This window comes from Anomaloglossus baeobatrachus, chromosome 9 (genome assembly GCF_048569485.1).
Source record: "Anomaloglossus baeobatrachus isolate aAnoBae1 chromosome 9, aAnoBae1.hap1, whole genome shotgun sequence".
In the NCBI taxonomy this organism is placed as follows: Eukaryota; Metazoa; Chordata; class Amphibia; order Anura; family Aromobatidae; genus Anomaloglossus; species Anomaloglossus baeobatrachus.
In genome coordinates this window covers 53,807,722-53,820,455 of record NC_134361.1, presented here as the reverse complement: position 1 = coordinate 53,820,455, position 12,734 = coordinate 53,807,722, and the positions used below count along the sequence as shown (strand labels likewise).

At 46.8% G+C, this 12,734-nt stretch overlaps 1 protein-coding gene across 1 annotated transcript in view; it reads left to right on the top strand.

Annotated features, from left to right (window-relative positions):
- The window catches only part of LOC142251172 (sodium- and chloride-dependent neutral and basic amino acid transporter B(0+)-like), an 80,606-nt gene extending 77,380 nt beyond the window's left edge, over window positions 1-3,226 (top strand). Inside the window, exon 14 of the mRNA XM_075323713.1 lies at window positions 1,333-3,226. Coding sequence (XP_075179828.1) covers window positions 1,333-1,503 — 171 coding nt within the window. The 3' untranslated portion in view covers window positions 1,504-3,226. The remainder of the gene's footprint in view (window positions 1-1,332) is intronic.
- The last annotated feature ends 9,508 nt before the right edge of the window (window positions 3,227-12,734 follow it).

Genomic DNA, 12,734 nt, shown 5'->3' with positions numbered 1-12,734 from the left:
AAGTCTATGAGAGCCTTGTTCTAGTTCTTAAGCCCGTTTTACACGCTGCAATGTATCTTACAATGTGTCGGCGGGGTCACATCGTAAGTGACGCACATCCGGCATTGTAAGGTACATTGCAGTGTGTGACAGGTACGTGCGATTGCAATTGAACGGTAAAACGTTCATTGCATACACATCGTTCATTTCTCTAGAATTGCACGTCAGGTTGTTCATCGTACCCGGGGTAGCACACATCACAGTGTGTGACACCCCGGGAACAATGAACAGATCTTGCCTGCGTCCTGCAGCTCCCGGCCAGCAATGCGGAAGGAAGAAGGTGGGCGGGATGTTTACGTCCCGCTCAGCTCCGCCCCTCCGATTCTATTGGCTGGCTGATGCGTGGCGTTGCTGTGACGCCGAACGTCCCTCCCACTCCAGGAAGTGGATGTTCGCCGCCCACATTGAGGTCGTATGGACGGGTAAGTACGTGTGACGGAGGTTAAGCGTTTGTGCGGCACGTTCAACAAATTAAACGTGCCGCACATACGATGGGGGCGGGTACGATCGCATACGATATCGTATGCTGGATCGTAAGGTGTAAAGCAGGCTTTATAGACTTGCATTTAGAGCTTGTGTGGTAATTTCTGACTTCTGGACTGTCAGAAGTTGGGCGCACAAGGGGGCGCCATGGGCCCGTAGCGACCCCGAAAAAAGGTGAAAACGCTGGAGGGTGAATATAAGACTTGGGGTAAAGACCTTAGGTTAAAATAACCACTCTAGTGCTGGAAAAAACTCCACTGGAGTGCTGTTTTAAAGAAAAATTCTGGAGTGGAAAGCTTATTGTAGCTACTCATGTACACAGCAAAGACGCATGCACAAACTATATTTGGCAGGGCAAGGAGTCCCTATAATCCATCTTAAAGACTTGCAGGAACATCCAATAGGAGCCACATCCAGTCTTCAACTAATAGCTTTGTTTTAAAGGAAAGTTATAACTAGATTCATGCTGCTCAAACCATGGGCAGAATGAATCAGAACCTGACTGCATGATTGAAGAGGTCTCTCCCTATGTGAATGTATGGGCAGACCTGGCAACCAGCTGGAGTGGATCCTAGAGAAGCTAGGTCTCTGCTTTTCTCACTAAATTTGGATATTTTTTTTCACTTTTCCTAATTCTATATATTTGTGATTTTTTTTTATACTCTGGTCTACTATTTAATACAATTTTCCATAATATGAATCTTTTAGTAGCGCTCAAGTATCTGGCTAGAGCTATACATCTTGTACCGACCTAGTGTTATATGTAAACCACGTGCTGCATCATCAAGTATTGTCTCTGTTTCTCTACAGCGTTTTAGAAGGATTTGCTCCCCGACTTCAGACTGGGGTCCCGCTTTGGAAAAGCATCGATTTGGAAAATACAAAAATACCGGTGATGTCCCAACAAAAGTTTCCAACGGTCTAGAAATTCCCACTATTGAAGGAAACCTGGGAGGCTACGACAACAAAGCATTTTCGTAGAAAAAAGAGAACATTCCAAAAACAAAGCATTAAGTGCACAATGGACTAATGGACTACTAGTTTTTTATATACATAAATTATGACTGTAATCATTTATAGAGAAAAATATAGAACGCGTTTTTACTAACATTTTCTACAATACACTGCCCTACTGAGATTATATTTTGGTCTTTCACTATGCAATGTTTTTTAACAACAGGGATTCACAAAGTTTTTCTTCTGCGACCTTACATTCTCAACACTGGTAAATCACACTGTGAAAATGAAGTGTCTGGCATCCTGGCATTCATTTGTAGTCATAGAGAGATCCCTGGCGCTCAAGTGTAGTCATAGAGAGATCCTTGGCGCTCAAGTGTAGTCATAGAGAGATCATCTGGCACTCATGTGTAGTCACATAGAGGTTATTGGCACTGAAATGTAGTCATAGAGAGATCCTTTGTGCACAAATGTAGTCATGTAGAGGCACTTGACACTTATGTGTAGTCATATAAAGCCTCTTGATACTCAAATGTAGTCATAGAGAGGTCCCTGACACTCATGTGCAGTCAGATAGAGGTTCTTGGTGCTGAAATGTAGTCATAGAGAGGTCCCTGTCACTTGTGTGGTCCGATAGAGGTTCTTGGTACTCAACTATGGTCAAAGAGAGGTCGCTGGCACTCGTGTAGCCAGATAGCGGTTCTTGGTACTCAAATGTAGTCATAAAGAGAATCCTGCCACTCATGTGTAGTCAGATAGAAGTTCTTGGTGCTCAAATGTAGTTACAGAGAGGTCTCTGGCACTCATGTAGTCAGATAGAGGTTCTTGGTGCTCTCATGTAGTCATAGCAAGAACCCTCACACTCATATGTAGTCAAATAGAGGTTTTTGGTCCTTAAGGGTAGTCATAGAGAGGTCCCTGACACTCATGTGTAGTCAGATATAAGTTCTTGGTGCTAAAATGGAATCATGAAGAGGTCCCTGGCACTCATGTGTAGTCAGAGAGAGGTCCATGGCACTCATGTGTAGTCGGATAGAAGTTCTTGGCACTCATGTGTAATCAGATAGAGGTTCTTGGCACTAAATTGTAGTCATAGAGAGGCCCCTGGCACTCATATGTAGTCAGATAGAGGTTCTTGATGCTCAAATATAGTTATAGAGAGGTCCCTGGCACTTGTGTAGTCAGATAGAGGTTCTTGGGGCTCAAATGAAGTCATACAAAGGTCCCTGGCACTCATGTGTAGACAGAGGTTCTTGGCACTCATGTATAGTCAGATAAAGTCTCTTGATACTCAAATGTAGTCAGAGAGAGGTCCATGGCACTCATGTGTAGTCAGATAGACGTTCTTGGCACTCATGTGTAGTCAGATAGAGGTTTTTGGCACTTGTGAGTAGGTGTATCGTCAAAGCTTGGTTTCTGGCATCCTGGTATTCACTGGCATACAAGTCTAGTATAAAAAAAAGTTTCTGGCACTCATTTATTGCCATAGAGGGGTTTCTGGCACTCAAGTATAGCTGGAGATAGTTTTTTTTTTCTTCCTGGTATTTAATTGCAGTCATAGAGGGGATCTTGTGATGAGCGGGAGGACAAAAAGCGCAAAAATAGGGTCTTATCTGAGAATTTTAAAGACAGCAAAGCATAGGAGAGGCTCACCTGCGCAGGTTGTATGAACATTTTGTGTGTGAATTTCCTGAAGAAGGAGAGGGACTCTCCGAAACATGTGGAGCAATAAATCACTACTTGTCTACTCCTGGATATTTTCTTTAATACGGCAGAGCGGAAATAACATCCAGCTTTTCTTCCTTGGATATTTCTGATACAGGGGATATTGCCATTTATGTGTAGAATTGGGTTCCTAACATTGATGTGTAGGCATAGAGGGGTTCCTAGTACGCAAGTGTAGTCAGAGGGAGGTTTCTGGCAGATATGTGTAGTCAGAGAGAGTTTTTTGGCCTCCTGGCATTCATTTGTAGTTATAGAGGGGATGCTGACACTCAAGTGTTGTAGGGGACATTTTTCCCCCTCCTGGCATCTAATTGCAGTTGTAGAGGGGTTCTTGGCATTTATGTGTAAAGTTGAGTTCCTAAAGGCTACTTTACACACTGCGATATCGGTCCCGATATCGCTAGTGTGGGTAACCGCCCCCATCTGTTGCGCGACACGGGCATATCGCTGCCCGTGCCGCACAACATCGCCCAGAGCCGTCACACATACTTACCTGTCCGGCGACGTCGCTGTGACCGGCGAACCGCCTCCTTTCTAAGGGGGCGGTCCGTGCGGCGTCACAGCGACGTCACTGAAACGTCACTGAACCGCCGCCCAATAGCAGCGAAGGGGCGGAGATGAGCGGGACGTAACATCCCGCCCACCTCCTTCCTTCCTCATAGCGGCCGGGAGGCTGGTAGGGAGAGCTTCCTCGCTCCTGCGGCGTCACACGCAGCGATGTGTGCTGCCGCAGGAGCGACGAACAACCTCGTTACTGCTGCAGTAACGATAATTGGGAATGGACCCCCGTGTCGCCGATTAGCGATTTTGCACTGTTTTGCAACGATGCAAAATCGCTTATCGATGTCACACGCAACGGCATCGCTAATGCGGCCGGATGTGCGTCACAAAATCCGTGACCCCAACGACTCCGCATTAGCGATGTCGTAGCGTGTAAAGCCCGCTTAACATTCATGTGTTGCCTTAGAGGGGTTCCTAGTACACAAACGTAGTCAGAGACAGGTTCCTGGCACATATGTGTAGTCAGAGAGAGTTTTTTGGCCTCCTGGCATTCATTTGTAGTTATATTGAGGGGTTTCTAGCATCCATGTGTAATCATTGAGAAGATCCTGCCTTTCATGTGTCGTTATGAAGAGGTTCCTAATATTAATGCATAGTCCGAAAGCAGTTCCTGATGCTCATGTATACTACTACAAAGGTTTCTTGTACACAAGTTTAGTCATAGAGAAGCTTCTGACATTCATGCCTAGCCAGAAAGAGGTTCCCGGCATCCATGACCAGTCAGGAGGGTGACTCTCCTGGTTATTTGTACAGTCCAACACTTTCTGCGACTTCACAAAACTGGAATTTTCCCTTATCTGGAGAAGAGAAGAGATCATCTTCATCTACAATGTAGTGTTATCACTTTGGTGCGACATAGTAAATCTTAGTAAATCAAGAATTATAACAGGAATACTTAATGTGGATTTATGGGTCAATGTCCAGTTATATTACACCAACCGTCTCAATCCACCCCAATGATACTATGAAAAATAGGTTTTCTGTAAACTTCAATGGACCCACATTTGAAATAAAGCTGATTCATAACTCCTATGTACATTGACATCACCACTTGGACCCCATTAAACCAGTGTCCAATGGCTGTTTGGGACTTTTGACACTTGAAGTATCGGGGGCCCTGAAGAAGCAGTGTTTGAAGAATATTGTACTTGTAAGATAATATTTTGTATATAGTATAGTCTCAAAGTATGTATATTGTGTTTACATTTTTGTATTTTATAAAACAAGTGCCTTTATGGAAAGAATACCTCATTCTTATAAGTTGTGTAAAATTTGCCTCTTGTTGCATGGATTTTGCAATATGGTTAGTAAGGTTAAAATTGTTCAGTAGTAAAATTTTATTAAAACCTGATGGCCGCTAAATTCTGACCATGGACAAAAATGACAGCTGGAGAAACCCTCAAACTTTTAAGGCATAATATACAGTAATTGTAAGTCTTAGGGGTACTTTGCATGTTGTGACATCGCTACTGCGATATCGTCGGGGTCAAATCGAAAGTGATGCACATCCGGCGCCGGTAACGACGTCGCAACGTGTAAAGCCTAGATGCGCCGATAAACGATCGCAAAAGCGTCGTAAATCGGTGATCTGTGTAGTGTTGGACATTTTCATAATGTCGCACCAATAGGAGATACGATGTTGTTCCTCGTTCCTGCGGCAGCACACATCGCTGTGTGTGACACAGCAGGAGCGAGGAACTTCTCCTTACCTGCATCCACCGCCAATGTGGAAGAAAGGAGGTGGGCGGGATGTTTATGTCCCACTCATCTCCGCCCCTCCACTTCTATTGGATGTCTGCCATGTGACATCGCTGTGATGCCGCACGACCCGCCCCCTTAGGAAGGAGGCGGGTCGCCGGCCAGAGCGACGTCGCAGGGCAGGTAAGTGCGTGTGAAGCTGCCGTAGCGATAATGTTCGCTACGGCAGCTATCACAAGTAGTCGCATGTGCGACGGGGGCGGGTACTATCGCGCTCGGCATCGCTAGCATCGGCTAGCGATGTTGCAGCGTGCAAAGTACCCCTTAATCTTTAAAGTGAAGGTTTACTAGAGACCTGTTGGAAGATCTTATGGGATGGATCACCAGAAACATTATTACTTCAGCTTTTAGCTTGCAAATCTCCATTTTTCTATGCCTCAACCTATGGTGCAATCTTGGATATCAGAATTCCCCAAATAAAGTTTAATTGGTAAAGCATTTGAAAGAGGACTTGTAGACTTCTTCTGGAGATGCAGATGGGTCCAAGCTCATGGTTACCCACATATCTTCTGCCACATCAGAGAAATCTCCATCATCGTACATAAAGATTTGCCAGGGGTCTTCAAATCTGCTTGATTCTTCTGTATTTCTTGATTTTCTTCATCCTTCTTGATGGCAGATCTTCTCCCTTCTATCCCTGCTCCCTTCCAATCTTATTCCCCCATTCACTTTAGATAGTTGTTCATCCGGCAGTTATCCAGCCCAACTTTCCCAACTTGGTCGTCGTCCTGACGAAGAACTGTGACTAACTTGAAATGGGTTGAGAAATAAACCACCTTTCATCTTAAAGGGGTGGTTCACTATAATAATAATAATAATAATAAAGTTTTATTTCTATAGCGCCAACATATTCCGCAGCACTTTACAATTCAGAGGGGACATGTACAGACAATTTGAGACAATACAAAATAACAAAATTAAGATACCAGGAGGAGTGAGGGCCCTGCTCGTAAGCTTACAGTCTATGAGGAAATAGGGGAGGCACAAAAGGTGAATGGGGGGGGGGAGAAGCTTGTTATATATGGTCCAGCCATCGATTTAATAGGGTATTCAAAACCAGCTGCATGAACCCGTCATTGGCCAGAATTTATACAGGAATTGGAAGTAAATTTTATGAAGGGCAGAAAGTGACTAGATTAGATCAGGGCAGTGAGGTGATAGGATAGTCTAAAGAAATGCGTTTATAGAGCCCGCTTAAAGGTGTGGATGTTGGGAATTAATCAGATTGCTCTTGGTAGTGTGTTCCAGAGCATAGGCGCAGCTCGTGAGAAATCTTGAAGACGGGAGTGGGAGGTTCAAATTGTTGAGGATGTCAGTCTTAGGTCATTAGCAGAGCGGAGGGCACGGGTGGGGTGATAGACAGAGATGAGGGAGGAGATGTAGGGGGGTGCGGAACCATGGAGTGCTTTGTGAGTGAGAGTGATAAGTTTATGTTGGATTCTGTAGCAGATGGGCAACCAGTGCAATGACTGGCCAAGAGCAGAGGCATCAGTGAAGCGGTTGCAGAGTAAAATGATCCTAGCTGCGGAATTTAGGATGGATTGGAGAGGGGAGAGTTTAGTAACAGGGAGACCAATTAATAAAGAATTACAATAATCCAGGCGAGAATGAATGAGAGCGACAGTAAGAGTTTTTGCAGAGTCAAGGGTAAGAAAAGGTTGAATTGTCGAGATGTTTTTGAGGTGGAATTGATAAGAACGAGCAAGTGAACAAATGTGGGGAGTGAAGGAGAGATCGGAGTCAAATATAACCCCAAGACAACGGGCGTGCTGCTGGGGCGTAATGGTAGAGCCACACACAGAAATAGTAATATTGGGTTTCGGAAGGTTAGAAGAGGGAGGAAACAGAAGAAGTTCAGGTTTTGATAGGTTCAGTTTTAGATAGAGGGAGGACATGATGTTGGACACAGCGGACAGACAATCAGTAGTATTTTGTAATAGTGCAGGGGTGATGTCAGGAGAAGATGTGTACAGTTGGGTACTAGTTAGTATTCATATGCACGTCGATATTATTTTGAGAAACAAGGTTTCTCTCCAATACCTTGTGTTGCCAACAGTGCTTGTGAGTGGCGCTATTGTCCTCCACTCCTCCCCTTCACGTTACCCCCGGGCTCCGTGACTTCTGATGTCCGGTGATGTCACGTCAATTTCCTGTTGACCTGACATCACCGCGGCTGACCCCAGTCTTCCTGAGTGACTGGGCTGTGGGCGGAGGTCACCGCTCAGCACAGACCAGCGTCACATCCCAGGCAGAGCACCACAAGCAGGAGCAATACTGGGCTGTGACGAGGAGTGAAATGCCGCCCACAGCCCAGTGACTCAGGAAGACTGGGGCCGGATGCGGTGATGTCAGATCAACAGGAAGTTGACGTGATATCACCGGACATCAGAAGTTACAGAGACCGGGGGTCACACGAAGAGGACGAGCGGCGCACAATAGCGCCGCCCACAGGCACTATTGGCAAAACAAGGTATTCGGACGCTGGTACATTTTGGCATCTACTCCTGGGAAACCAGATGACCCTAATGAATATGCTACTCTTCTAACTGTGCTGTTTATGGTATTGCAAACTTTCCCTAATGAACTAAATAGCAGAGATGAGCGAATCAATTTAATGGAAATCTAATTCATGATGAATTGTTAGGAAATTGCACTTTTCTTTACACAAATCACCAAATATTGTTACTGCAACTTTACACTTTGCAGGACATTACGTCAGCCAGATGAGCTTGGACATGGCTGGAGGGTTACCCCATAATTCTTTGTAGCTATCACATCACATGATATAGCACAGCCAATCAGGAAGGGTTATCAAAGCCTAAATAAAAGCAGAGGCAGGGAATGCAGCAGCCCTTCAGCAAGAATATGAATAGTGGAGAGGACTTCACAGCCCACAATTTACCCATATAGATAAGGAGAAAAAGCCTACACACAGCTTATAAATAAGGAATAACGTTTGGAATGTCGCGGGCGGAGGAGGGGACGCCGCGCTCTCCCACTGCTCAGGTCCGGCTGCCGCGGCCTGCTGCTGCTTGGTGGCTCGAGCGATGGGACGGATCCCGGGGACTCTAGTGGCGCTCCTCGCCCGTGAGTGAAAGGGGGTTTGGGTGTGGGGATTGTTTATTGTCCGTGACGCCACCCACGGTTGTGGTGATTGAGTGTACACCACCGCTGCTCTGGCTGGGGATTCCGGGAGTGATGGTGTGGAGCAGCCAGTTGTTGTGTTGCCCCTCCGTGGGTAGGGGTTGGTGATCCCGGGGCCCAGTGATGGGGTTGGGATGTTGGACAGGCGGGCTATGGGCCTGTGGAGGTGCAGGGGCGCAGGGACAGCGCTGTGCCGCACGGCACGGAGGTACTCAGCCAGTAAACACGACACAGTTCTCGGTAAACAAACGGCTGGTTGGACGGGTCCCTCGGATGGTTCATGGCGCTGCGGTTCCCTGTAGTTAGCGGTGACGGTCTCTTCCCTGCACCTATGTAAAGTCCTTTTTGGTAGCGATGGGTTCCCACCAGTTACCCACTCCTCGGCTTCAAGCTGGGCCGAAGGAGCTCTACTCTTGCCCGCAGACGCTGGCCCTGGGCAACTGGTGCCCTGGCGGTGGCGGTGTCTCCCCTTCACGGTCGGGCTGTTGCCTTCAATCGGGACTTGGTTGTTGGGAGACAGACGTCCACTTCACTGACGGATTTGGCAAATTATGGTAACTCCTAGCCTTGCCGGGATCCGAAAGGCCCCTGCCCTGGTGCTGACTGTTCTTCGTATACTGCTACAGACCGCCGGGTCACCACCCGTCCGCGGTCCTTCCAGCAACCTCCAAACAGTCCCCCTGCAGACTATCACCGCTGTCTGCTGAACTTGCTGTCACAGTCCGGGGCACACACCCGGACCAACTTCAGGCTTGCTCAACTGTTTCTTTTCTGTCGCTACTCCTACTTTCCTCCTTTACCATTTCGCCAGCTTCACTTCACTTCCTTTCACTTTCACTGTTTACTCCTTCACCTCTTAAGCTGAACTCCACTCTAGCCCTCAGCTAGACTTCAACACAACTCAACTCAACTGCCTGGTTTTCCCGCCTCCAGAGCTGTGTACTCCTCGGTGGGCGGAGCCAACCGCCTGGCCCACCCCCTGGTGTGAACACCAGCCCCTGGAGGAAGGCAACAAGGATTTTAGGTTAGCCTTAGTGTACCTACAGGGAATGTGGGGTGTGCGTGGTGTTGTGACCTGTGACCCCTGGCTTGCCCAGGGCGTCACAGGAACACCATTCTAAGTGTGAACTGGGTGCAAGAACCTAAAAAACATCACTATATGGAGATAAGGTATGCACACCAGTGACTATGCAAGGGGAATACATGGAATAGCAGAAACTGCTGTGTGAATACTGACTTGAAAAATCCAATAGCTATATGTAAGAGTGAAAATATGAAAAATGGAATCTGCATTACTGCCATGAATATATGAATAAAGACTCACACCTATTGCCAATCCATATCATACGCATAAATAGCCTGGGTCTCAGCTTCCCATACACGGTAAGTTTTTTAACTGCATGAGAGGACACGCACAAGCTAGGGACCCCAACGTAGAGAAATACTTTGGTGCAGTGTTGGGGCTCTATTGCATTGATCAATTCAGTAGCTAAATTTCTCTTTATTCATATGTTCATGGCAGTAATGCAGATTCCATTTTTCACATTTTCACTCTTACATATAGCTATTGGATTTTTCATATCAGTATTCACACAGCAGTTTCTGCTATTACATGTATTCCCCTTGCATAGTCACTGGTGTGCATACCTTATCTCCATATATACACACAGCTTATGTGACAGTAAAAGAAAATCACCTTCCATTTGCCTAAAGTCAAATATGTTGAGTTAATGTTGATATTACTAAATATTTGTTTGCATTAAACAGCTTGAAAGGGGTTGGATACAGTCCTAGGAGATCCCAGAATGTTACACACATCTTTTCATGGCATATGGTGTACTTTGTAATTTACTAAAGCTGGAGAGCCACTTTAATCCTCAATGATATAACCTATTAGTATCCTAAAGCACCACTCCTTTATTAGGCTTATGGCTGCCAAAGACACTCAATGGCATCTAGCAAACATTTGACACCGATGTGGTAACAGAGGGTGCTCCCTCGCTGTGTTTAACCACATATATGCTGCAGTCAGCATCTCAGAGGGAGGAGCAAGTGTCTCTAATACAGCCTGCGGCACTTGAGTAAGTGTGGTGGACAATGGTGATCATGTTCCTATGTGATGCCCCTGGACTATCAGGTCGTCACAAGGTACAGCACAAACTGCCCTTATGTGCAGTATTCTGCCTCCCTCTTTGTTCTGGGTCCCTAACTAAATGGTGTTGCCTCCCACAGCAAATCAAATCCTAGATACACCCTGCACCACACCCACCAGACACACCAGTGGATGGCTTGAGAGGAATAGAGTCGCCCACCTGGGGGGTCAGGGAGGGGAGGTGAGGAGTGTAGTTAGTTAGTTAGTTAGTTAGTCTGTGAATGAAGAGAGGTTGGGAAGTAGCCCTCGAGCTGTGAGGAACTCATAGGAAGTCGGGAGTGGTGACTCCTGAAGGAACTGTCTAGGTTGCAGATGGTGATCTGGGCCTAGAGGAGTCAGACCCCCGGTCTCAGGGGTTTGTGGCAAGGTGCTCGGACCTGTCGAGGAGGACAGCCGGCAGCCTAGCACTATCACCGGTCCAGGTCCGAAGGGACGACGGGGTACACGGACCCCAGGTCGGGGAGTAGCTTTAGGCAACCCGATAATTCACCTGAGGAGAACAGAGTCAGAATCGAGGTTAGCGCAACGAGGGGGATAGGACTTTCCAATCCAAAACGGTCCAGAATATCCCAAGCGTGAGCACTGAGATCAAGCTCCCATACTTAGCCATAGTAGGGAGCGGGTCTGGCTAGTTCCATGCTACTGGGCCATCAAGTTGAAGTCAAACTAAGTGCCAGGAGCCAGGTCACGGATCACCAGGCAGCACTTTGGGGACGGGACCCAGACGAGCTCCCCTTAGCGGCAGCGGTATCCAGAGACTTGGTTTACCCAGTTGTCAGTGTCTGCTTATGAACTGAGTGAGTACGAGAGTGACCCCTGTATCTCATGGCACCCCTCACCAAGTCCCGGGGCATCCCTCTACCCGTGAAGGGTTACAACACTTTGCTGCCCCACTTCATTACCCCGGGTACTCCCAACAGCAGCAGCGGTACTCCCTAAATTGCCGTGCACCACGGGTGGCATCACAAACTATACATTACCTCCCCTGTAAATACCCCCCTTTCATTCGAATGGCTGCACGACCTCCGAGTCCGGAGACCCTCATGCCACAGCGAACCCAGATCCGAGCAGCTCGGCTGCTTCCACGGAGGCGGCACACCTACCCCTGAAGACACCAATCGCATCAGTGTTGTGCATTGATGTAAATACTGTGAATGTCCTTCCAATTGTATTGTAATGTGATGTTCCTGTTTAATATAAGCTATAATGCATAGTGCATAATGTATGAGATGTAGCGTGGTTGATAATATGATATGTAATGTTGATGATGTAATGTATAATATGTTTTGTAAGGAAGTTCTGCCCAGTAATAGACCACAGGAACAGAAATAGTTAAGTGTTGGGAATAGCCCAACATGGGAGGGGTCAGCTGACAGGAAAAGCGATGGTTGATTTTAGAAAGAGTCAATGAAGGCCTAGTGAGTGAACGTGACAGACGTGTAGTTGGCCATTTGTGAAGTTTGCATACAGTGGGTGGTTTTTGCCAATGGAGCAAAGGAGACAGAAGGCAAGATAGCGTGAACCTTGAGTGTGGCCAGAGACACAGGGTGTGAAAAGCGTTGTAACTACAGACCGATCCTTGAACAAAGTGGACTCAGACTGTCGGAGATGGAGGATGAAACCCTAACATTCAGACCCCTTAACTGTCGAGGAATCGGTTAATCGTCAACTGGGATGTGAACGTAGTAGTTTCCTGACAGATATTCGGGTGTGCAAAGCTTTACTCTGGTTATTATAGGACCCCTGAGGAAACCGGACATGAGTCTGCCGGAAAGGAAAGTGATCGTTACAGTGTACACTGTAATGCTGGACTGGGTAGCACTAGGACTTACCGGCCTAGTTAGATCGGACGCAACCCAGCAGGAAGTAGAACTGTGTCTCATAATGATGTGCAAAACTGTAACGTGCTGGAAGA